The sequence below is a fragment of the Bufo gargarizans genome, chromosome 10 (genome assembly GCF_014858855.1).
Source record: "Bufo gargarizans isolate SCDJY-AF-19 chromosome 10, ASM1485885v1, whole genome shotgun sequence".
Taxonomy (NCBI): Eukaryota; Metazoa; Chordata; class Amphibia; order Anura; family Bufonidae; genus Bufo; species Bufo gargarizans.
Window position 1 is genome coordinate 19,987,785 of NC_058089.1, and position 22,858 is coordinate 20,010,642.

A 22,858-nucleotide genomic window follows, 5' to 3' on the forward strand; every position below is an offset into this window, starting at 1 on the left:
TGACTTTGTCGCCGCTTTGGGGTCTGTAGGGTGTGTGATAGGCTAAGTGTGACCCTACCATCTTCCAGACTTCTTGGGTTACTCTAGCAGTGAATGCTGGGCCCTGATCACTCTCAATGACCTCAGGTACTCCGAACCTACAGACAAGCTCCTGCATCAGTTTTTTTGCAGTAGTGGTTGCTGTCTGGTTTCGGACGGGGTAGGCTTCTGGCCACCCAGAGAACAAGTCTATCACTACTAGCACATATTGAAACCCTTGGCACATTGGCATCTGGATGTGGTCAATTTGAATCCGTTGGAACGGGTACTGGGCTTTGGGGAGACATTTGGTTGGTGTAGGCTCAGGTCTTCCCGGGTTGCACTGCGCACAGATGAGGCAAGACTGAGTATGCCTCACCAGGACAGGGGTTATACCTGGGGCCATTGTCTATTAGTTCTTTCATGATGGTCTTAGATTGATGGGTGGGCCCATGAGCTATTGAAGCTATCAGAGGATAGAGAGCTTTGGGCAGAGATGCTCTCCTTCCTTGGGTCCACAGTCCAGATTCTTTCTCTTCTTGGGCTGACTCTTTTAGCCAATCCAATTTTTCTTGTGGCGTGTACCTGTTTCTGTATTTGTTTCAGGAGGTCCCATGTGATTTCTTCTTGTCCCAGGTCTTCCTGTGTTATCATAATCTGGTCTGACTGGACTCTTTCCTCTTTCACTGCTGCTTCCTTCGCAGCTTGGTCAGCTAGGGCGTTTCCTCTGGCTTCAGAGGTGTCAGCTCGAGTGTGCCTGTAGATCAATAAAATCTTCAGAATCTCCATTATACTCCCCCCTTGGAAGAGGAAGGAGTGCAGCAGGATGGAGGATGTGGCACCTCTGAATCGTGACATTATCTGGCAGAAGCAAACTACACTGAAGCCGGAGGTGGCGCTGTGCAGTGAGGTGTTTAGGTTGAGTCTGCTGGAGGATGGCAGAAATGTCATGGGGAGCCAGAATAGTGAGGGGATGACCCAGCACAACGTCAGATGTGACGTTTAGAAGAGAGCTGGCAGCAGGGATAGCTCTGACACAGGAAGGGGCTTCTCTGGCTACTGGGTCCAGTCTCTTTGTATGGTAGGACTTTGGGGTCCTTCAGGGTCACAGTGACTGGTGGGACACTGAGGTATCCAATATCCTGGGGTCCTCTGGCCCAGAGAGTATTGGGGATGAGGTGCAAAATGGTTTGCAGCGAATCCCCTCGCTCATATGAATCAGTGCAGAATTTTATTGTCAGACATCCGGCAGCCGTGGGTGTCACATAATTTGAGTGAAAATCACAAAGACCAAGAAGCGAGACAGTTTCTTATCAGAAAGAGGAGCTTAAACTAACACAGCAGAAACCAACATTTCTGTGAAAAGAAAAAAGGTGGGGGTCAACTGATCCCCCGCAGCTGTCCTGCAGTGTGGTGAAATGATCTGCATGGAATGATCTGCAAATTTAGCTTTTGTCCATTTCTGTAGTTGTTCTATAAAGAATTCTCCAGACTCATGATCTTGGGGGTCAAAGTTAGCACCTTTAAGTTCAGGGATGTGGATTTGATCCATTATCAGTGAGGAGTATTCACCTGTCTTGTTTTCCACTATACTTTGCAGGTCCGACCATGTGCACCCATAGGTTTGATGCACTTGGGACAGTTTCCTGAAAAAGGGCATGGGATGGGTCTCAGGGTCAGGCAGTAAATTCACTATGGTGAATAACTGTTGTGGGGTGAAAGACACATATTTTGGTGGTCCCTGTGGCCGGTTAAGTGCTAGGGCTTCTTTCAGTGTCTCAAGGTTTCCCTGCTCAATTTTCTGTAAGTTCTTTTGTAACTCTGTAATCTGACCCTGCAGTATTTGATCTTGTGAACGTCGTGATGGGCGCACGGTCATGGGTACAGTCCACTGTGGTGCCAGGGGTAAAGTTGGCGGATCCCCGTAGTCTGTCGGGGTACCCCGCGAAGGAGTCTGCATATTACCCGGTGCATTTTGTATGCCCATTGTGGATTCTGCAGCACCGTCTGCATCCCCCTGTTCTGCTTCATCAGGTTGCCCCCCTACCATTATAGGAGTAAGGGTGGCAGGTGAGTGGGGTAGCATGAATGTACCGTCCGGGTTTATCATCGGGTACAAGGTAGTAGGAAGGGGCAAGGGTGACATAGGAGTGACGGGGGGGTCCGGACCGAATGATATTAAAGGTCCGTTCATGGGCGTTGCCTGGGGACAAGATGGCGCTGTAGCTAACACGGGAAGTGATGGGACGTGCCGGGGAGTAGTTACCAAGGTGTGGTTTTGTGGGTGGGGAACCCCACAGGGAAGGCACGTATCACGGGAGGAGGGATTCTGTTGACCACATGTTTTGCAGGTCCACCCACCTGCTCTCTTCCCGGCGCCATTATAGGGTGGTGGCTAGTCATGTATCAATGCAACACCAGGCTTACAGAAATATCTCTGTCTTTTCTCATCAAAATTTAGTTCCCCCCGGTCTGTTCAAATTCTTTACTACAGTCCAACCACACACGGACCATGTCTGTCAATTTATCATCTTCTAACTTCCCTCTCTTCTCGTTTAACAACACTTGCCAGGTAGCACTACATAGGATGCCTCCTTTACAGACACCTTTAACTCTTCTCCAACTTACTTAATCCTTTTATGAGGATGCCTCCTTTACAGACACCTTTAACTCTTCTCCAACTTACTTAATCCTTTTATGAAACGTTTGCCTCTCCTGTCCGCCACGTACTGTTCAGGTGAACAGTAACCCTTCGGGACACTTTCCTCATTTCCCATTATCTCTCGTACCTACTGAAGCTGCCTAAAGACCTCTGCATAGAGTAATCACTGGACGTGAAGACCTTTGAGTTCCGGTCAGCACACTCTGGGCTACCGCGAACCGCTCTCCACCCATCTGTGATCGTCCCCTTTATGGAGATTTGAGTCAGACACCGGGCTGAACTCCGATACAGGAACACAGGAGAACTCCGTGTCTCCAGTCAATGATACTTGTCAACAGGGTCTTCACAACTTATAGGCACAACACAGTACATCAAGACTTTAAGAAAACATATGGGGTTCTTACTTTCATGCCCTCGAGGACGTCCCAGACTGCTTCCGCACCCCTCCCTCAGACGAACACCAAGAGGCTACACCAGGGGACACTTTATAGGCAAGATGACTCAATTTTCCTACCTCATATCACGGGTTGCGATCCCGGTGTCCGTTAGTGCGCCTCTCCTCGTCTGGTCTCTGGGGGTACGGGAACAGAGGGTCCAATCCTCGAGCCCCACGTTGGGTGCCAAAATTGTTCTGGTTCTGACAAAGCTGCCAGTTTGATTTGATGTACTGCTCCAAATTAATTAAGATACGTGCACGGAGAGATCAGACAGACAACTCACTACATGGAGTTAATCAGTATCTCTGGTTTATTTCTGAAAACAACATGGGTTTCATGAGAGGAGGGAGTGGGAGGGGGGGTGAAAGATAAAGTATATATTTTCTATTGGCTATGAACTCTCTACTTTTCTGTAACCTTGACGGCCAGAGGAAATTCCTTCTCCCTCCCCCCTGGGTGAAACCGTTACTTCTATCTTTGTAGCTGCTTGCTTGAGCTGAACAGAAACCACAAAGAAACACATGATAAAAACACAAAGTAAGATTCTAGTTTATAGGTGTTGGCTGAATGCCTGGCCACCATCTTAGCTCAACAAGCAAGTATCCATTTTGTATCAATAGTCCATAACATCACCACCAAGGCCGTCCTGGGGAATCTGGGCTCTGCTGGTGGCAATGTCTCAAGGCAGACAATCCAACGGACAGTGCACACTTCTGGGTTCCACGGATGCAGACCAAGGAGGACGCCACTTCTCCAGATAAGGCACACAAAAGCTCGCTTGGCCTTTGCAAAAGCTCATCTGGACAAAGAAGAAGACTTCTGGTGTTCTGTGTTATGGTCAGATGAAGCAAAAATTGAATTGTTTGGTCACAATGATCTTTCCTTCATTTGGCGTAAAAAAGGAGAAGCCTTCAACCCAAAGAACACCATCCCCACTGTCAAACATGGTGGTGGGAACCTAATGCTTTGTGGGTGTTTTTCAGCCAATGGACCAGGGAACCTAATCACAGTAAACGGCACCATGAAAAAAGACAAATACATGAGGATTATCAACGACAACATCAGGCAGTCTACAGAGAAACGTGGCCTTGGGCACCAGTGGACATTTCAGCAGGACAATGACCCAAAGCACACAGCAAAAGTGGTGAAGAAATGGTTAGCAGACAACAACATTAACGTTTTGGAGGGGCCCAGCCAGAGTCCAGACTTGAGAATCTGTGGAGGGAGCTAAAGGTCAGGGTGATGGCAAGAAGATCCTCCAACCTGAAAGATTTGGAGCTCATTGCTAAAGATGAATGGGCAAAAATACCTGTGGAGACCTGCAAAAAGCTGGTCTGCAATTATAGGAAGCGTCTGATTGCTGTAATAGCCAATAAAGGCTTTTCTATTGATTATTGAGAAGGGTATGAATAATTTTGGAATGGACACTTTTTGTTCAAATGTAAATAAAAGCTGAGAAATGTTTTTTTTTCCACAATAATGCCTCTTGTGCATCGTCTTATTATCTTTTGGGAGACACCTATGTCATTTCCCGTCAAAAAATTACTTGCTGGTTGAATAAAAGTAACTTTAAAGGGGTTCTGCACTTTCAATTAACTGATGATCTATCCTCTGGATAGATCATCAGCTTCTGATCGGCGGGGGTCCGACACCCGGGACCCCCGCCGATCAGCTGTTTGAGAAGACAGCGGCGCTCCAGCAGCGCCGCTGCCTTCTCACTGTTTACCGCCAGGCCGCGGTAAACAGAGCTTAGCCGCGCCCACTCTAGTTGATACAAGTCGTGACGTCAGTGGGCGGGGTGGCGGTAAACAGTGAGAAGGCCGCGCCGCTGCCTTCTCAAACAGCTGATCGGCGGGGGTCCCGGGTGTCGGACCCCCGCCGATCAGAAGCTGATGATCTATCCAGAGGATAGATCATCAGTTAATTGAAAGTGCAGAACCCCTTTAAGTCAAAATTTGCCTGGGGTATGAATAATTTTTGGCAGCACTGTACTTGCATCCCCCATGTAATAACAATTCTGGAGCATCTATTTTTATGTCTCTATTTTGGGCGATTCCTGTATTATTCCTGCTAGAAGTTTACAAATAAATTGCCAGCAGTCTGCAGTAAAGGGGCCTCTGGGTGTTACCATTAGCGGGTGTCTCACTTTTTCTAGTCGTGCTGCTGGTGTCCGACTGTGCAGGGACACATCCCCAACACCCATCTGTACCTTTTAGTGCAAGCTGATGGCAATTCATAACTTCTATTAGAAATAAGAAAGGAATGTCACAACATAGAGCCATAAGAATAGAGGCTCCATTGTTATTACATGGGGATGCAAGTAGTTACTACAACAGACAGGTCAGGACAGGTGACAGGTCTTCTTTAAATCGTTTTCCTCTATGGGATTACACACTATCTACTGTGCTGTGTGTCTTGAATTACTATATATATTTGTTTATTCTATACAACCAACTATGTAATTTGACTGGTTGGTGTGTTTTTCTTTTATCAGAGGCTAACCCTGAGAAATTTAACAGCCGATTCCGCAATAAGATGTTCTATGCTGGGGTAAGTGTGTCCTCTCATGTGGTTCATGGCGTTACTCTTTTTTTGTGCTAGTAGTTACTTAATAATCATTCTTGTCTTCTTACCCAGACCGCCTTCTCAGACTTTTTGACTGGCAGCTCCCGAGATTTGGCCAAACACATCCGAGTTGTTGTAAGTCTCCTGATCATCACTTATATTTTGGTTCTGTTGGTCCAGTGTGAACATACATTACATTACTTATCCTGTAGTGATCCTACATTACAACCTGTACTATACTCCAGAGCTGCACTCACTATTCTGCTGGTGCAGTCACTGTGTACATACATGACTTATCCTGTACTGATCCTGAGTTACATCCTGTATTATACTCCAGAGCTGCACTCACTATTCTGCTGGTGCAGTCACTGTGTACATACATTACTTATCCTGTACTGATCCTGAGTTACATCCTGTATTATACTCCAGAGCTGCACTCCTGTACTGATCCTGAGTTACAACCTGTACTATACTCCAGAGCTGCACTCACTATTCTGCTGGTGCAGTCACTGTGTACATACATGACTTATCCTGTACTGATCCTGAGTTACATCCTGTATTATACTCCAGAGCTGCACTCGCTATTCTGCTGGTGCAGTCACTGTGTACATACATGACTTATCCTGTACTGATCCTGAGTTACATCCTGTATTATACTCCAGAGCTGCACTCACTATTCTGCTGGTGCAGTCACTGTGTACATACATGACTTATCCTGTACTGATCCTGAGTTACATCCTGTATTATACTCCAGAGCTGCACTCACTATTCTGCTGGTGGAGTCACTGTGTACATACATTACTTATCCTGTACTGATCCTGAGTTATATCTGGTATTATACTCCAGAGCTGCAATCAAAGTTTTCAAAGGCTGAACTTGATCTGATGATTTTCAGCCTTATGTTGGAATAACTAACCGTCCCAATGAATCGTAGGCTACATTGACACAAACGTATTTTGTTTCCATGTCCGTTCCGTTTTTTTGGTTTTGCGGATAAGATGCGGACCCATTCATTTCAATAAGTCCGAAAATACGGACATCATCCCTTTTTTTTGCAGACCGCAAAACAGATATGGTCGTGTGAATGTAGCCTTAGGGTTGTGTCTGTCCAATAAACAATTTGACTGTTTCCAGCAACCAGCAGAATAGTGAGTGCAGCTCTGGAGTACTATAGAGGCTGTAACTTATAGTGCATGATAAATAATACAATTTATTTATAAAGATATTCACAGTTTTATGTAGAATTGACCATGTAAACTGTATATATGTGTTCCAAAGTGGACGCACACTTACAGGGGAACGTAGGTACCACAAATTGATCATTATGGCAATGAATGGTGATATAATCACAAAAATCTCTTTTTACCCTACTTTTTAAAATTTTCAGACAAAACTACTTTTCTGTTATTATGTTAAGTGTCAGTGTGTTCCCTGGCCCTGAATGCCGGACCCTCGTGGTATTGAGAGTACTGAGGCCGTACTGTTCCCTCGGACAATGCTAATTATATTTAATGGAGAGAAATTGTTTCTCCTTTTCTTTTGCAGATACTTGCTCCATTTAGCCAAATTATTATATTTATCCGATTTTTTTATTTATTTTTTATTCTCTTCGCTTTTTCTGCGTTTCCAGTGTGACGGCACCGACCTGACAGCTAAAATTCAGGAGCTGAAGTTACAGTGCTTGGTGTTTCTAAACATCCCTCGGTGAGTAGTGACCGCGCAGAGCGGGTTTTTCTAAATGTTTTCTCAGAATTCTGTTTACTGCCATGAGAGATGAGCGAGTTTCTGCTTAAGAAATTCGTTCACACTTCGTTTACTGGTAAAAGCAGAATTGCGTTATGGATTCCATTACCACGGACCATAACGCAATTCTATTACTGAATGCATGACGGAATGCCTTTAGAGGAATTCCGTTATTCATTCCATCCTAATGGAAGTCTATGGGCTGAAAAACGGATCCGTCTCGTTTCCATTATGCAGGGGAGTCCTCTCCTGCATAACAGAAACGGCACGGATCCATTATGCAGCCCATAGACTTCTACTATGACGGAATGAATAACTGCCTCTAAAGGTATTCCATTATGCATTCCGTCATAGAATCACGTTATGGTCCATGGTAACGGAACCCATAACGCAATTCTGCTTTTACCAGTAAACGAAGCGTGAACGAATTTCAAAATATGACATTCACTCATCTCTGCCATCCGTTCTGTTCTCATCCTTTACTGATCTGTGCTGTCTGGATCCATAATATAGAGCCCATAGACTGCGATAGTCCCATACTGTGCCTCCATGGGGCTGTCATTTTGTAAGGAGGCACCCTGATATTTATATAAAAAGGGAGGAATTCTATGGTCAGATTAAGTATCATGTTTGGAGCCTATGGAGAAAACGGCGTCTTCTTGGCCTCCATCAGGCCGATCTATGTCAGTATATAGTGTTATGGTTTTTTTTATGGAGCACTAGTACATACAAAGGTAAGGGTACTTTCACACTAGCGTTTTTCTTTTCCGGCATAGAGTTCCGTCACAGGGGCTCTATACCGGAAAATAACTGATCAGGCATATCCCCATGCATTCTGAATGGAGAGTAATCCGTTCAGTTTGCATCAGGATGTCTTCAGTTCAGTCGTTTTGACTGATCAGGCAAAAGAGAAAACCGTAGCATGCTACGGTTTTTTCTCCAGCGAAAAAAACTGAAGACATGCCTGAACGCCGGATCCGGCATTTTTTCCCATAGGAATGTATTAGCGCCGGATCCGGCATTCAGAATACCGGAATGCCGGATCCGTCGTTCCGGCATGCGCATGCGCAGATCGGTAAAAATGCGAAAAATGTACAAGACGGATCCGTCGGTCCGCATGACAAGCGGAGAGACGGATCCGTCCTTGCAATGCATTTGTGAGACGGAGCCGCATCCGGATCCGTCTCACAAATGCTTTCAGGCAGCAGCAGATCGGCGGATCCGGCGGCCAGTTCCGACGACGGAACTGCACGCCGGATCACACTGCCGCAAGTGTGAAAGTAGCCTAAAAAGTATCCATGCTGTTTTTTGGGGGTTTTTTTTATACAACAAGGGGAGCTTATTAGCGGCATACCCCACTGTATGCCCATACAGTGGAGTACGTTGCAGCTTTTCGTCTAAGTTAAACGTATCCTCTCACATCGTCCTCCATCGTAAGCTTTAAATGTTATGTGAGCAGAGCCATAGTTGTCATGGAATCTGATCTATTGTGTTTTTTTTTGTTCTGCATAGGTACTGTGCTGGCACTATGCCATGGGGCAACCCTGGTGAGCACCATGACTTTGAACCTCAGAGGCATGATGACGGATGTATTGAAGTGATTGGCTTCACTATGGCATCATTGGTACTGTAACTATCTTTTGCGACAATCGCCCCTGCTCTGTTTTTTTTTTTTTTTTTTCCCCCTGTGGTGCTTTTTTTTTTTTTCTTTATCTCTTTCATATAGGTTCTGCATGCAGTGTATACAGTCAGCATGTCATTGTTGTGGCAGCATACATTCCGTGGCATGAGGTTACACTGTTATAATGTTATGGCAGGAACTCAATTCCACCCTAATTTGAATGTCATTGCATTTCCATCCACAAGGTGGCAGCGCTGTCTTGTGTAGTCAGAGGCTGGCATGCTTCTGCTTGGTCTGATAACACCATACAGGGAGTGCAGAATTATTAGGCAAGTTCTATTTTTGAGGATTCATTTTATTATTGAACAACAACCATGTTCTCAATGAACCCAAAAAACTCATTAATATCAAAGCTGAATATTTTTGGAAGTAGTTTTTAGTTTGTTTTTAGTTTTAGCTATTTTAGGGGGATATCTGTGTGTGCAGGTGACTATTACTGTGCATAATTATTAGGCAACTTAACAAAAAACAAATATATACCCATTTCAATTATTTATTTTTACCAGTGAAACCAATATAACATCTCAACATTCACAAATATACATTTCTGACATTCAAAAACAAACAAAACAAATCAGTGACCAATATAGCCACCTTTCTTTGCAAGGACACTCAAAAGCCTGCCATCCATGGATTCTGTCAGTGTTTTGATCTGTTCACCATCAGCATTGCGTGCAGCAGCAACCACAGCCTCCCAGACACTGTTCAGAGAGGTGTACTGTTTTCCCTCCTTGTAAATCTCACATTTGATGATGGACCACAGGTTCTCAATGGGGTTCAGATCAGGTGAGCAAGGAGGCCATGTCATTAGATTTTCTTCTTTTATACCCTTTCTTGCCAGCCACGCTGTGGAGTACTTGGACGCGTGTGATGGAGCATTGTCCTGCATGAAAATCATGTTTTTCTTGAAGGATGCAGACTTCTTCCTGTACCACTGCTTGAAGAAGGTGTCTTCCAGAAACTGGCAGTAGGACTGGGAGTTGAGCTTGACTCCATCCTCAACCCGAAAAGGCCCCACAAGCTCATCTTTGATGATACCAGCCCAAACCAGTACTCCACCTCCACCTTGCTGGCGTCTGAGTCGGACTGGAGCTCTCTGCCCTTTACCAATCCAGCCACGGGCCCATCCATCTGGCCTATCAAGACTCACTCTCATTTCATCAGTCCATAAAACCTTTGAAAAATCAGTCTTGAGATATTTCTTGGCACAGTCTTGACGTTTCAGCTTGTGTGTCTTGTTCAGTGGTGGTCGTCTTTCAGCCTTTCTTACCTTGGCCATGTCTCTGAGTATTGCACACCTTGTGCTTTTGGGCACTCCAGTGATGTTGCAGCTCTGAAATATGGCCAAACTGGTGGCAAGTGGCATCTTGGCAGCTGCACGCTTGACTTTTCTCAGTTCATGGGCAGTTATTTTGCGCCTTGGTTTTTCCACACGCTTCTTGCGACCCTGTTGACTATTTAGAATGAAACGCTTGATTGTTCGATGATCGCGCTTCAGAAGCTTTGCAATTTTAAGAGTGCTGCATCCCTCTGCAAGATATCTCACTATTTTTGACTTTTCTGAGCCTGTCAAGTCCTTCTTTTGACCCATTTTGCCAAAGGAAAGGAAGTTGCCTAATAATTATGCACACCTGATATAGGGTGTTGATGTCATTAGACCACACCCCTTCTCATTACAGAGATGCACATCACCTAATATGCTTAATTGGTAGTAGGCTTTCGAGCCTATACAGCTTGGAGTAAGACAGCATGCATAAAGAGGATGATGTGGTCAAAATACTCATTTGCCTAATAATTCTGCACTCCCTGTAGTCTAAAAAGTCTGCCCATTCTCATGCTGTATACTGCATGTGTGTATGTGTGTGTGTATGTGTATATGTGTGTGTATATATATATATATATATATATATATATATATATATATATTCATTCATATTCATTCATACACATATATACATATATAGAGCTTTTCGAGAGTAGTGTATATACCTAGCGCCATAGGTTTGCAGTGGCATTTATATGGGGTGCCCACTTCTGACCTGTGCTTGTTATCACCATATATTTTTGTAAACTATATTGCTAACTGTGCCAGAGACAAACCCTCGTACCTACACCCAGGATCAGGATTTATTAATGGCTTGTGCAGTAGCTAATTGTAGCGGTGCCATGCATTCTGGCCATAGGTGCTGAAGCTTGCTATGTCCATACATTGTATTCTGTTGTATACTGTATTTAGCCTCCTTGTGGTTTCTGACTGTAGATGCTTTACGCTGCGACATGTGCATTCATGATATTCTTTGCGGTCCTCTTACTTGCAGGCTGCCCTACAGGTTGGAGGACATGGAGAGCGCTTGCACCAGTGCCGAGAGGTCCTATTACGGACGTACAAATCAATTCCCATGCAGGTTGACGGCGAACCATGCAAGTTGGGGCCCTCTGTAGTGAAGATTACGCTGCGCAACCAAGCCAACCTTGTCCAGAAAACCAAGAGGCGGACTTCTCTCCCTCAGCTTAACGAGTAAGGGGGCTATATACTGTCTGATGTACATTAGAAGACATCCATTGATGCTGTTCCAAGACTATATTTCATCTTGCTGTTGCTTCTTGCTTGTGAAGTTGCATCCTCTTTACCGCCTCCACTAGGTGGCACTAAGGGACAGTTTTCTTTCTCTTGGAAAAGTGAAAAACTTGAAATATTTCAGAATTTATTTATTTATTTTATGCACTTATATAGCATACTATATACTATATTCCGCAGCGCTTTACAGACATTAGCATCATGCTTTCCCCAATAGGGCTCACAATCTAAGCCGTTGCATTATAAGCAGTTGTCTAGTGTGATAACCAGTAGTAATGCTCATTTAGAGAAGTTAGGTGTTTTCAGCCGCCCTTTGACATGTTCTTCCGATGGAAGGCTACAGTTTTTAAAGGGGCTCACCCATCTGGGGCATTGATACCATATCTCTAGGATATGCCATCAATGTCAGATATTTGTAGGTCCCACATCTGGACGCTGCTCCTTTCTCCAGAACAGAGACCTCTCGAACTGACCAGAGAACAGCCGCGCCACCCTCCATTCACTGCTGATGGTATTGCAAAAATCGGTTCAGTCCTATGGCGGTGAAAGGAAAGATGGCTGCGCTTGTGCGATGCGCTCTTCATTTACTGCTATGGGACTTCTGAAGACAACCAAGCGCGCTCGCTCAGCTGTGAATGGAAAGCATGCGCAGTGCGCTCTCTCCTTCACTTGGGGGGGGGGGGGGGGCGTGCGTTCTGGAGATAGGTGCGGGTCCCACCTCTGGGACCCCTTCCTATCTGACATTGAATGGCATATCACTAGTGATAAGCCATCAGTGTCCCTTTAACCCTCTATATAGAAATATAGTGGGATTCAAATAGGGTAAAATAAAAAAATATATACTGCACAGTACAGAGTATTATAGACTGCTACACTCTACTGGCCTGACTGAGACCAAAAGGACACTCCTTTGTCTGGTGTATGGGACCCTATAGATCAGGCATGCTCAACCTGCGGCGCTCCAGCTGTTGTAAAACTACAACTCCCACAATGCCCTGCTGTAGGCTTTCCAGGCATGCTGGAAGTTGTAGTTTTGCAACAGCTGGAGGGCCGCAGGTTGAGCATGTCTATCTATAGATACTCTTGGAGTATATGCAAGAAGCTTTTTGCGGAGTAGACACCAAGCTGGGGGTCGGTGATGTGAACAGGTCAATGCTGATATCATAGGAGTGTAGCGGAGGTGAAGCTAAACTCCCAGCACACAGGTGCTCTTTTCGGAAGTCTGAATTTAGCATTTTACGCAGTGACCGTTGAGCAATGCACTTACATGCGGGAGAGCCATGCTCAGTAAAGAATGTGATATTCTTGGCCCTTTTTATAGAGAAACAGCAGGAAAAAATCCATTAGGTAATTGCGCATTTCTCGTTTATGCGACACTTTTGTTAGATCTCTTCTCTTACAATAGGATTGTTTTAAGAAAATTGCCCATAATGGAATTCCATAATATCATAGTTACGTCTGCAGACCAGAGCTTTATGGAAGGTCACGTCAATCACGTCTTCCTATTTCTCTAACGCTTTTGTGTCCGTTTCTGTTTAGTCAGCAGCCGGTTCCGGACAGATTGCGTCTGCGCGTCAGTCGTATTTCCATGCATGACTATGAGGCTTTGCACTATGACAAGGAGAAGCTAAGGGAGGCCTGTGAGTATTTCATGCACGTAACCTTCCATTCTAGGGTCTTGGGGGGGTTTATTGCCTTTTCTCATTATTAATTTACAGCAGCCATTTACTGTGCCGTATATCTTTTATGAGCTGTGAGAAGTCACATAAAACTAATATAGTTGGAGAGTTGTGACCTCATCCCCTCAGTATTCAGTAACAGAAGCAATGTTACCTCTTACACTGTGCCATAGTGTATACTAGAAGAATGATGGAAGTCCCAGAATCTCAGTAAAGCTGCAGGTCACAGACTTGTTATATCCATATAATAAATCGCTGACAACCTATGGACCGGTCTTGTTATAGCCTGTGAGTGGTGATGTCATCAGGATGTTGTGGGCTCAGTGAATTAGGACCTGTCGTTACTTGCTGCACAATGTCTTCCCCTCGGGGTATGTGTCTAATTTGGATATTGTAGATCTGACATGTATTTTACTACAGAATCCGCAGCAGAAAACCTGGGCTGACGCTCGGATTTCTGAAGCGGATCTGCACAAGGATCACCATGGGGCTCTTTCTGTGCGGAGTCCACAGGTATGAGTAGCATTACCACTTTGTGCAGAAATTTCCATAGCATGTGTACAGGATTGTGGATTTTATGTAGACTTTTTCACCAAATCCGCTGTGAAATCCACATAAAACATGTGAACGGACCCCAGGTCCCCCCACTCAGTACACACATGCACCGTTGAATCAGTTAGTTGTTCTTCTTCATTGCCACTGGAAGGGGTTAAATGGCTGCTAGACACCTCCGACACTACCTGAAAATAATCGAGTACCGTATGTTAAAAAGGAACATTCACGATCCTTGCTTTCCCCAACATCAGATGTGGAGGAGCTGTTTGATTGCCATCATTCATATTAGATCGCCGCAATAGTTATCTAAGGGTATGTTCACATCTGCGTTTACAAATCCGATAGGCTTTGCCCCAGCACAAGAACAGTCTGCTGGAATTGACCGGATGCCCATTGGTTAAAATAGGATCTGTCCGCTTTCCGGTGAAATGCTGGTTTTCGGTCAGACAAAAAGTCTTGCATACACAATATTTTTGTCTAGCTGAAACCCAGCTTTCGTGGCCAGGTCCCATTATACAGTAGTCACTGGGGTCTTGTGGTGCACAGCATTATCAAGCTAAGGCTACTTTAACACTAGAGTTTCTATTTTCCGGTATTGAGATCTGTCTTAGGATCTCAATACCAGAGAAAAACGCTTACGTTTTGTCTATTCATTGTCAATGTCGACAAAACGTAACTGAACAGAACGGAATGCTCCAAAATGCATTACGTTCCGTTTGGTTGTGTTCCCATACCGGAGAGCAAACCCCAGGAACCTGCGTTTTTCTTTCCCTCATGGTATTCGAAGCAAAACGGACCCGTCATGACCCACAATAGAAAACTGATCCGTCCCCCATTGACTTTCAATGGCGTTCATGACGGATCAGTCTTGGCAATGTTAAAGATAATACAATTGGATCCGTTCATAACGGATGCAGACGCTTGTATTATCAGTAACGGAAGCGTTTTTGCTGAACCATGCCGGATGAAAGTAGCCTAATCTGAATCTGATGAACATGGATTTCTGAATGCAGATGTGGACATAGCTTTATATGTTTGGCCAACTTCACAATCTTTTCTGTCCTGCAGCTGCTTGGTTTATTATGCAATCTTCTTTTAGCACGGCGGGGACCTAAAACAGGCCTGCCTCCACACAGGCAACATGTATGGGTAGTTGATCATGTAAACAGGATATCACATTTAGTGAAACCATGATATTTCATACATTTAAGGCCACTGTATACATAATAGCATTGTCAGCTGAACCCGCTGTCAATCTAATGTGTATGGGGGGCTCCCGACTCTCCACCTGACAGATGTCAAGGAATAGAAGGATCAGGTAAATTGAATCTACCTCCAGAATTCTCTAGCAGCGGATTCTCCTCTCTCCCATGTGTATGCATATGAGGAAGATAGCGGTCATCCGAATAATCGGTTGGCAGCTGTCGAAGGCATATGGACACCTAGTATGCAGCTACTAGAAGTGCATTGGTGGGATTCTAACCACTGGGCCCCCGCTGATCCCAAAAATGCACTCTCTCCAAAATAGTGGGAGATACAAAACTTCACTTGGATTATGCCTCTTTTGCATACCGATTTCTAAATCTTCTGGCTTAATTAAAAGGAAGGGAAATATGTAACGTAGAAAATGTGTGCTGTGCCCTTGTTTTCCGTGCTCTCCCACCTCTTTATTCCCCTTTTGTCCTCACCCTGAATCCCCTTCCCCACTCCCCTGTCCCCTTTTTATTCCACCCACCCTCTCCTTTTCAGCCTCTATTTAATTCATTCCCTGTTTCTCTCTGTTTTATTCCATTTCTGGTGATTGCAGCTCTCCCACTGGGAGTTATTGTGGTCCCTGGAGACAGTGATCTCGAGACGTGTCGTATACACATACAGCAGCTCCAGGAGGTAAGGACACGCTGTACACACATGCTAATCAGCCATGCATTTACTGTACGCACACACTTTGTATTTGTGCTCCTCAATAGGCATTTCTGGGTATCTATGGGCATTGCTATGCTGGCATTGCTATGCTGGCGAGAAGTCGTTTATATGTACTCCAGAGACCCCAGAAATCGTAGCTATGTATCAGCTGCATCCATAGTTGGCGAAAGGCACTTGTACAGGAGTATAATCAGCTCCAGCAGGTCTCACAAGTGCATCTTGTACCGCACAATAAATCCTCCCCCTTCCTCCCACCCGGTAATGTGCCATGACCCTGGGGCCTCAGCCCATGACCCAGTTGAATTTTCATTCTGTCTTCACACAAAACTGCAGCGCCCTTTTCCCCTGAATTGCGTCCTGTTTTCGGACACAGATTTCGTCAGTAGCTGGGACCCCCTCCTCAATGGGATTCAAAATCCCTGTCCTAGACAAGACACACATGCATGCTAGAGTCATTTTCATAGGAAGCCAATGAAATGCAAAGAGGTGCCGAATGATAAACTTGTCCAGTATCTACAGGGGGGCGACTGCCGGCCCCCCCATCAATCTCAGGTCCTGTGTCTCCTAATATGCATGAAGCTGTGATCGAGCATGTGCTCGCCACTCCATTTATCTGTATGGGATTGATGAAAATGGCAGAGTGATGTACTGTGTACTTTGCTTATCTTCAGCAGTCCCATAGAGATAAATGGGGCCTCATAGGGATAAGAGTCTGATCTGTGAAGGTCTGACTACTGTGCCCCCCCCCCCCCCCTCGATCTCAAGGCCAAAGGTCCTATGTCTCCTTGTGTGTATGGAGCTGTGATCGAGCATGCACTCGCCACTCCATTTATTTGTATGGGGGCTGACAAAGATGGCCGAGCTCTGTACTTTGCTTCTTTTCAGCAGTGCCATAGAGATAAATGGAGCCTGATGGAGATAAGAGTCTGATCTATGAAGGTCCGACTACTGTGCCCCCCATCGATCTCAAGACCAGGAGTCCTGTGTCTCCCTGTATATAAGGAACTACGATCGAGCATGTGTTCGCCACTCCATTTATCTATATGGGACTGACGAAGATGTACTTTGCTTCTCTTCAGCAGTCCCATAGAGATGAATAGCAGCACACATGCTCGACTGCCACCTCATTCACATGGAGAAAGACTGGACCACCGTTCTCATGATCAATAGGGATCTGATGGTCAGACCCTACTGATCAGAATCGACTTAGGCTACTTTCACACCTGCGTTAGGTGCGGATCCGTCTGGTATCTGCACAGACTGATCCGCACCTATAAATGCAAACGATGGTATCCGTTCAGTACGGATCCGTCTGCATACACTTAGTCCAAAAAAGTCTAAGTGTAAGTCAAACGGATCCGTCCTGACTTTACATTGAAAGTCAATGGGGGACGGATCCGTTTACAATTGCACCAATATTGTGCCAATATAAACTGATCCGTCCCCATTGACTTACATTGTAAGTCAGGACAGATCCGTTTGGCTCCGCACCGCCAGACGGACACCAAAACGCTGCAAGCAGCGTTTTGGTGTCCGCCTCCAGAGCGGAATGGAGGCGGAACGGAGCCAAACTGATGCATTCTGAATGGATCCGCATCCATTCAGAATGCATTGGGGCTAAACTGATCCGTTTTGGGCCACTTGGGCCTTGAAACGGATCTCACAGGCGGAGCCAGAAACGGCAGTGTGAAGGTAGCCTTACCTAACCTGTAGACCTGGGACCCCAGTGCTGCAAAGCAACAGCTCTAGACACTAAGCCTCTATGGTGCCCAGGAAGATGACCACTTAGTGTGTGCCCACTGCTAGCCATGCTTGTAAAATGCTACGTCCTGTGTCTGTGCAACTCCCTGTGTGTTGCTTAGCAGAATACGTGCTGTCAGGGCATGCTAGGAGTTATAGTTCTGCAACAGCTGAAGAGCCTCCAAACACTGGTTTAGAACAACAGCCTGCAACTTCCATCATCCCCTGATTTGCCGGTAGTGGTAGTTTTACTAGGACTGTCAATCTTTGGTCCTGAGAGCCTCTGCCCGTATGCCATACGCTTACTATCGCTCTCTGCAGGGAGATGCCCCAAACTCGCAGAGCCCAGTTGCATGTATGTCACTTAGGAGCACTGCAGGGACGCGCTGACATCATGGAAATAGTTAGTATTGCACATTATTCCAGACAGAGCTGTTTTATGTGGCAGAATCCCAAAACCGCCACTTTATTTCTCCCATCAATCCCTCTCTCCCCCTGAGCTCTGAGGTCATCTCAAATGGATTTAGATTTATTTAACTTGGCGCATGATCCCGAGCGCTCAACGGGGAACCGGCTGCGGTGACACCTTCTCCTTGCCGGAAATAGGAATTGAGCAACACTTTGCCCTATAGAAGTCATCACTTTTTTTTTTTCTTTGCATGCACTTTTTCCCCGCTTTTCCTAAAAAGCAGGTTGTATTTAGACGAGCAGTGGACGGAATTTTATGAGACGGTTAAAGAAGGGGTTGCTGCTGAAAATTGAAACGGTTCATCGGCCTCTAAGGGATTGTAGACTGGAAGGAATAGCATTGCTTACTGTAGTATTCCTGCAAGAAAACAATGCCTGTGTTCCTTTAAGGGGTTGTCCAGGATTAAGAAAGAGAGCATCACTCTTGTCATCAGGGGGGTACTTAAAATGGGGAGCTCAAGACTGCAACCACTGGGCATACACATTAGATAGCTGGCAGCCAAAAACTTGTTTGGCCGACAGCTATCTCTCCCGATCCCAACCACCACCACGATATACCGTACATGCATGCTCAGGTTACCGAGCGTGCATGTGTTCTGAATGGGGAGAGGTGAGTAAGTCACCCTGGCAGCAACTTCCATGGACAAAAGGATCGGGCATATTGAAATCCAGCAGTCCATCTATGGTCAGGGAAGAGTCAGGAGGTTAGTATACACATTAGATGGTTGGCCGTAATTGACTGGTATGACCGACCTGCATCTAATGCGTTTAGCCAGCTTTAGGACCCAGGTCGGTTGGTTGGTATTGGTTTTGCCCAGGGTTGGGGGAATGACCCCTGCAAATACAGATGTAGCAGTGTTGAGTTTCAGATTCAATTCTAAATCGTGCTACTGTCTGTGGACTGCAAGCAAAACAAAGACGCCATCACCGTACCCTAACTGTACCTCCAAATAGGTAAATGAACATTTCAGCTCTGCTACATCTGTGGTTAAAATGGGAAACCAAACACAGAAATCCAACCATCAGGTTGCAATAGAAGGAAGTGCATGTCACGTCACAGCATCACGCAGGGTTTGTCATGTCAAAGAGTCTTGAGGGTTAAGGCGACATCACTTTTTTATTCCCAGGATTTTCCCGAGTACCCCACAATCTTGCAGCGTCTCAGCCTGAAGGTGTGTGGAGCTACAAGCTGTCTACTGTGCGCCACGTGTCATATTGTGTGGTCGTGTTATGCGTTTTATGTACCTGTAGGTGGATGTCGCTGTTTGCATGTCCCTAATTATGCCCCTATTTTTATTGTTGATGCCTATAATCATTTTTTTATATTTACATATCATTTACATGTAAAAAATGTTGCAGTGTTGTTGTTCCTGTCTCGTATAGATGTTAAAATACAGCCTATAGCAGGAGCCAGCAACCTCTGCCACTCCAGCTGTGGTGAAACTCCCAGCATCCGTCATTCACTTCTATGGGATTTCTGAGAACAGCCATGCAAGCTGGGAGTCCTAGTTTCTCAACTGCTGGAGTGCCGAAGGTTGCTGATCCCCGGCCTTTAGTATAGCCCAGAGGTGCAGTCATAATTCTGCTCATGGATGGATTGCAAGGTTAGAAAACACCCTCTTGTCCGTGGGTTATTCCAGTTCAGCTCCATTCAATTGAATGGGTCCGAGCTGCAGTACCAGATACATCCCATAGCCTAGAGTGGCGCTGTTTCCAACTCCTTTATCGTTGCATTTGCCTGTATTACTGCTGCTAGTTTTTGTGCTATGTCTGTGCGTGTCTGTCTGCCAAATTCCCAGTACTGTGGTGTTCCCAGTCTGCGGTCCTCTTGCCAGTCACTCTGACTGGTTCATGTGTTGGCATGTTCTCAGGGCTATTGGATGTCATGGGACATAATGTAGAGGAAGCGGATCGTCTTATTCACTTTTTGCTGAGCATGGAAGAAATACTAAAGACTCAATTTTTTTTTTTCTTCTTCATTAATCAGGAGGATGGAACGAACAAACCTCACAGTGTGTCCTCGCAGAAACTGTCCCCGAAATGGTGCTTCTTGGATTGTGAGTACTGTGTGTCCTACGTCTGCATGTCACAAAATCGGACACGGACATTACAATGCAGGAATCTAGTCATGAAAATGTAATCCGTCTCTCCACCGGGATCTGGGGCCCACAGTAAGATGCATTCAAGTTTCCCAAAAAACCCAAAGCTGTAAAGATGGTACAAGCCCATGTTCACACTGGCAGTATAGCTGACAAGACCCATAGCAATTTACTGTACAATACATGTGGCTGGGGTTTTTAAAACCTCCATCCAAAGAAATCAAAGCTGCAGATTTTCAAGCCATCATGTACACAGTGACTCCGCCAGAACAGTGAGTGCAGCTCTGGAGTACAATACAGGATATAACTCAGGATCAGTAATGTAATGTATGTACACAGCGACTGCACCAGCAGAATAGTGAGTGCAGTTCTGGAGTATAATACAGGATGTAACTCGGGATTAGTAATGTAATGTATCTACACAGTGACTGCACCAACAGAATAGTGAGTGCAGCTCTGGAGTATAATACAGGATGTGACTCAGGATCAGTAATGTAATATATATGCACAGTGACTGCACCAGCAGAATAGTGAGTGCAGCTCTGGAGTATAATACAGGATGTAACTCAGGATTAGTAATGTAATGTATCTACACAGTGACTGCACCAACAGAATAGTGAGTGCAGCTCTGGAGTATAATACAGGATGTAACTCGGGATTAGTAATGTAATGTATCTACACAGTGACTGCACCAACAGAATAGTGAGTGCAGCTCTGGAGTATAATACAGGATGTGACTCAGGATCAGTAATGTAATATATATGCACAGTGACTGCACCAGCAGAATAGTGAGTGCAGCTCTGGAGTATAATACAGGATGTAACTCAGGATTAGTAATGTAATGTATCTACACAGTGACTGCACCAACAGAATAGTGAGTGCAGCTCTGGAGTATAATACAGGATGTGACTCAGGATCAGTAATGTAATATATATACACAGTGACTGCACCAGCAGAATAGTGAGTGCAGCTCTGGAGTATAATACAGGATGTAACTCAGGATCAATACAGGATAAGTAATGTATGTACACAGTGACTCCACCAGCAGAATAGTGAGTGCAGCTCTGGAGTATAATACAGGATGTAACTCAGGATCAATACAGGATAAGGAATGTATGCACATAGTGAGTGCAGCTCCTGAGTATAATACAGGATGTAACGCAGGTTCGATTAAGTAATAAATGTACTTAGTGGCTCAATCTTTTATGTAGATTGTGTTGGTCAAAACTGAAGATTCAAATAGAATATTTTGAGAGTTAAGACTCGTCTGCAACGTGTTTTAATGCCTTCTTTAATTCTTTAAAGTAATTCTGCCTATACTTTATTCTTTCCGCCAGCCAACACTGCGGATCGCTTCTATAGGATTGACAGAGCACAGGTAACGTGGAGCTATCAGGTCTGTTTGCATGGGGGTTTCATAAAGCAGCCATTGTAGGTTTGATTACCAGAATGAAAATCTCCTGTTTACAAATCCGACATGTTTCCTGTCAGACACGGTAATCTTTTGAGTAATTTTAAACCTGGATTACAGCAGATTTTTCCAGACTAACTATGTAAAATAATAAATGAATAGGTGGATAGGTGACATGTATGTGCGGTACGTGAGCTGAAAGTGAATGTGAACCACAGCACCGACACAGCCAGCTTCATCCACGTCAGTGTTCATGGAGGAGGTAGCTGTGGATGGTGATGACACTTTACACAAGGTTTGACCTGTGCCATTGCACATGACGGAAATGAAATCCATGCAACCTCAGGCTTTGAGCCTTTGATGTGATACAATCGTATCTGAGATTTTAATTTATTTTTACATTGTTTAACGTACACTAAAGGTTAGCAGTTGCTTTAAAGGATATGAAAACCTTCTGGTCATTGTTTTATGATTGCATTTGACAAATTTTGGGCTAAAAATAGCTTTTTAATTGGTCTTTATTAAACATTTCCAGCAGTTTTTGAGATACAGGGGTTAAAAAAAATCTGTCTGTATGCAGAGTATGGCTTCTAAGTGCTGTCAGCTGAGATCTTATCGCTGATCTCCTGACCTCCTAAACACTCATTTCAGCCATATTCTTTTCAGTTTGATAAGCGTTTAGCTATAATGAATGTTAATGAGATCAGGAGATCAGAGATAAGAGCTACACATGAGCTGTCAGCTGATGGCATTCAGAAGGGAAACTCTGCAAACAGACTGATATATATTTTTTTTTAACCCCTGTATCTCAATTTTATTTTTTTAATAAAGTTGTATAGAAAAATGTGCTGGTTGGCACTCTCTATCTGTAGCTGCACGGATGAATCAATGCTCTAGATCAGGCACGCTTAACCTGCGGCCCTCCAGCTGTTGTAAAACTACAACTCCCACAATGCCCTGCTGTAGGCTGTTCGGGCATGCTGGGAGTTGTAGTTTTGCAACAGCTGGAGGGCCGCAGGTTGAGCATCCCTGTCTTGAATCATGCAGAATTATTTATTAAAAAATAAACCCTATTTTAAAACATTGCAAAAAAAAAAAACATGATCACTATTGGTCAGATCACCATATCGCAGCCCTGTTGTATATATAGATTGTCGCGATAGTATAGTCCAGGGAGTTGTCGTTTTGCAACAGCTGGAAGGCCACAGGTTGAGCATGCCTGGTATAGTCCAATTGGCATAAGATGTAAACGTGTGTAAATCGCTGCCACTGCTTGACTCATAGACACTGCTTCATTTA

General features: G+C 44.8%; 1 protein-coding gene across 7 annotated transcripts in view; it reads left to right on the top strand.

The window, feature by feature from the left end:
• The window catches only part of DGKZ (diacylglycerol kinase zeta), a 181,889-nt gene that overhangs the window by 138,796 nt on the left and 20,235 nt on the right, over positions 1–22,858 (top strand). For 6 of the 7 annotated variants that reach the window (XM_044269558.1, XM_044269560.1, XM_044269561.1 and 3 more), the window contains 10 exons: positions 5,612–5,667; positions 5,755–5,817; positions 7,313–7,386; positions 8,938–9,049; positions 11,425–11,624; positions 13,224–13,324; positions 15,726–15,805; positions 19,177–19,221; positions 20,037–20,106; positions 21,486–21,526. In XM_044269558.1, the coding sequence (XP_044125493.1) occupies positions 5,612–5,667; positions 5,755–5,817; positions 7,313–7,386; positions 8,938–9,049; positions 11,425–11,624; positions 13,224–13,324; positions 15,726–15,805; positions 19,177–19,221; positions 20,037–20,106; positions 21,486–21,526 (842 nt within the window). The remainder of the gene's footprint in view (positions 1–5,611; positions 5,668–5,754; positions 5,818–7,312; positions 7,387–8,937; positions 9,050–11,424; positions 11,625–13,223; positions 13,325–15,725; positions 15,806–19,176; positions 19,222–20,036; positions 20,107–21,485; positions 21,527–22,858) is intronic. The other variant, XM_044269556.1, reaches the window with a different exon arrangement.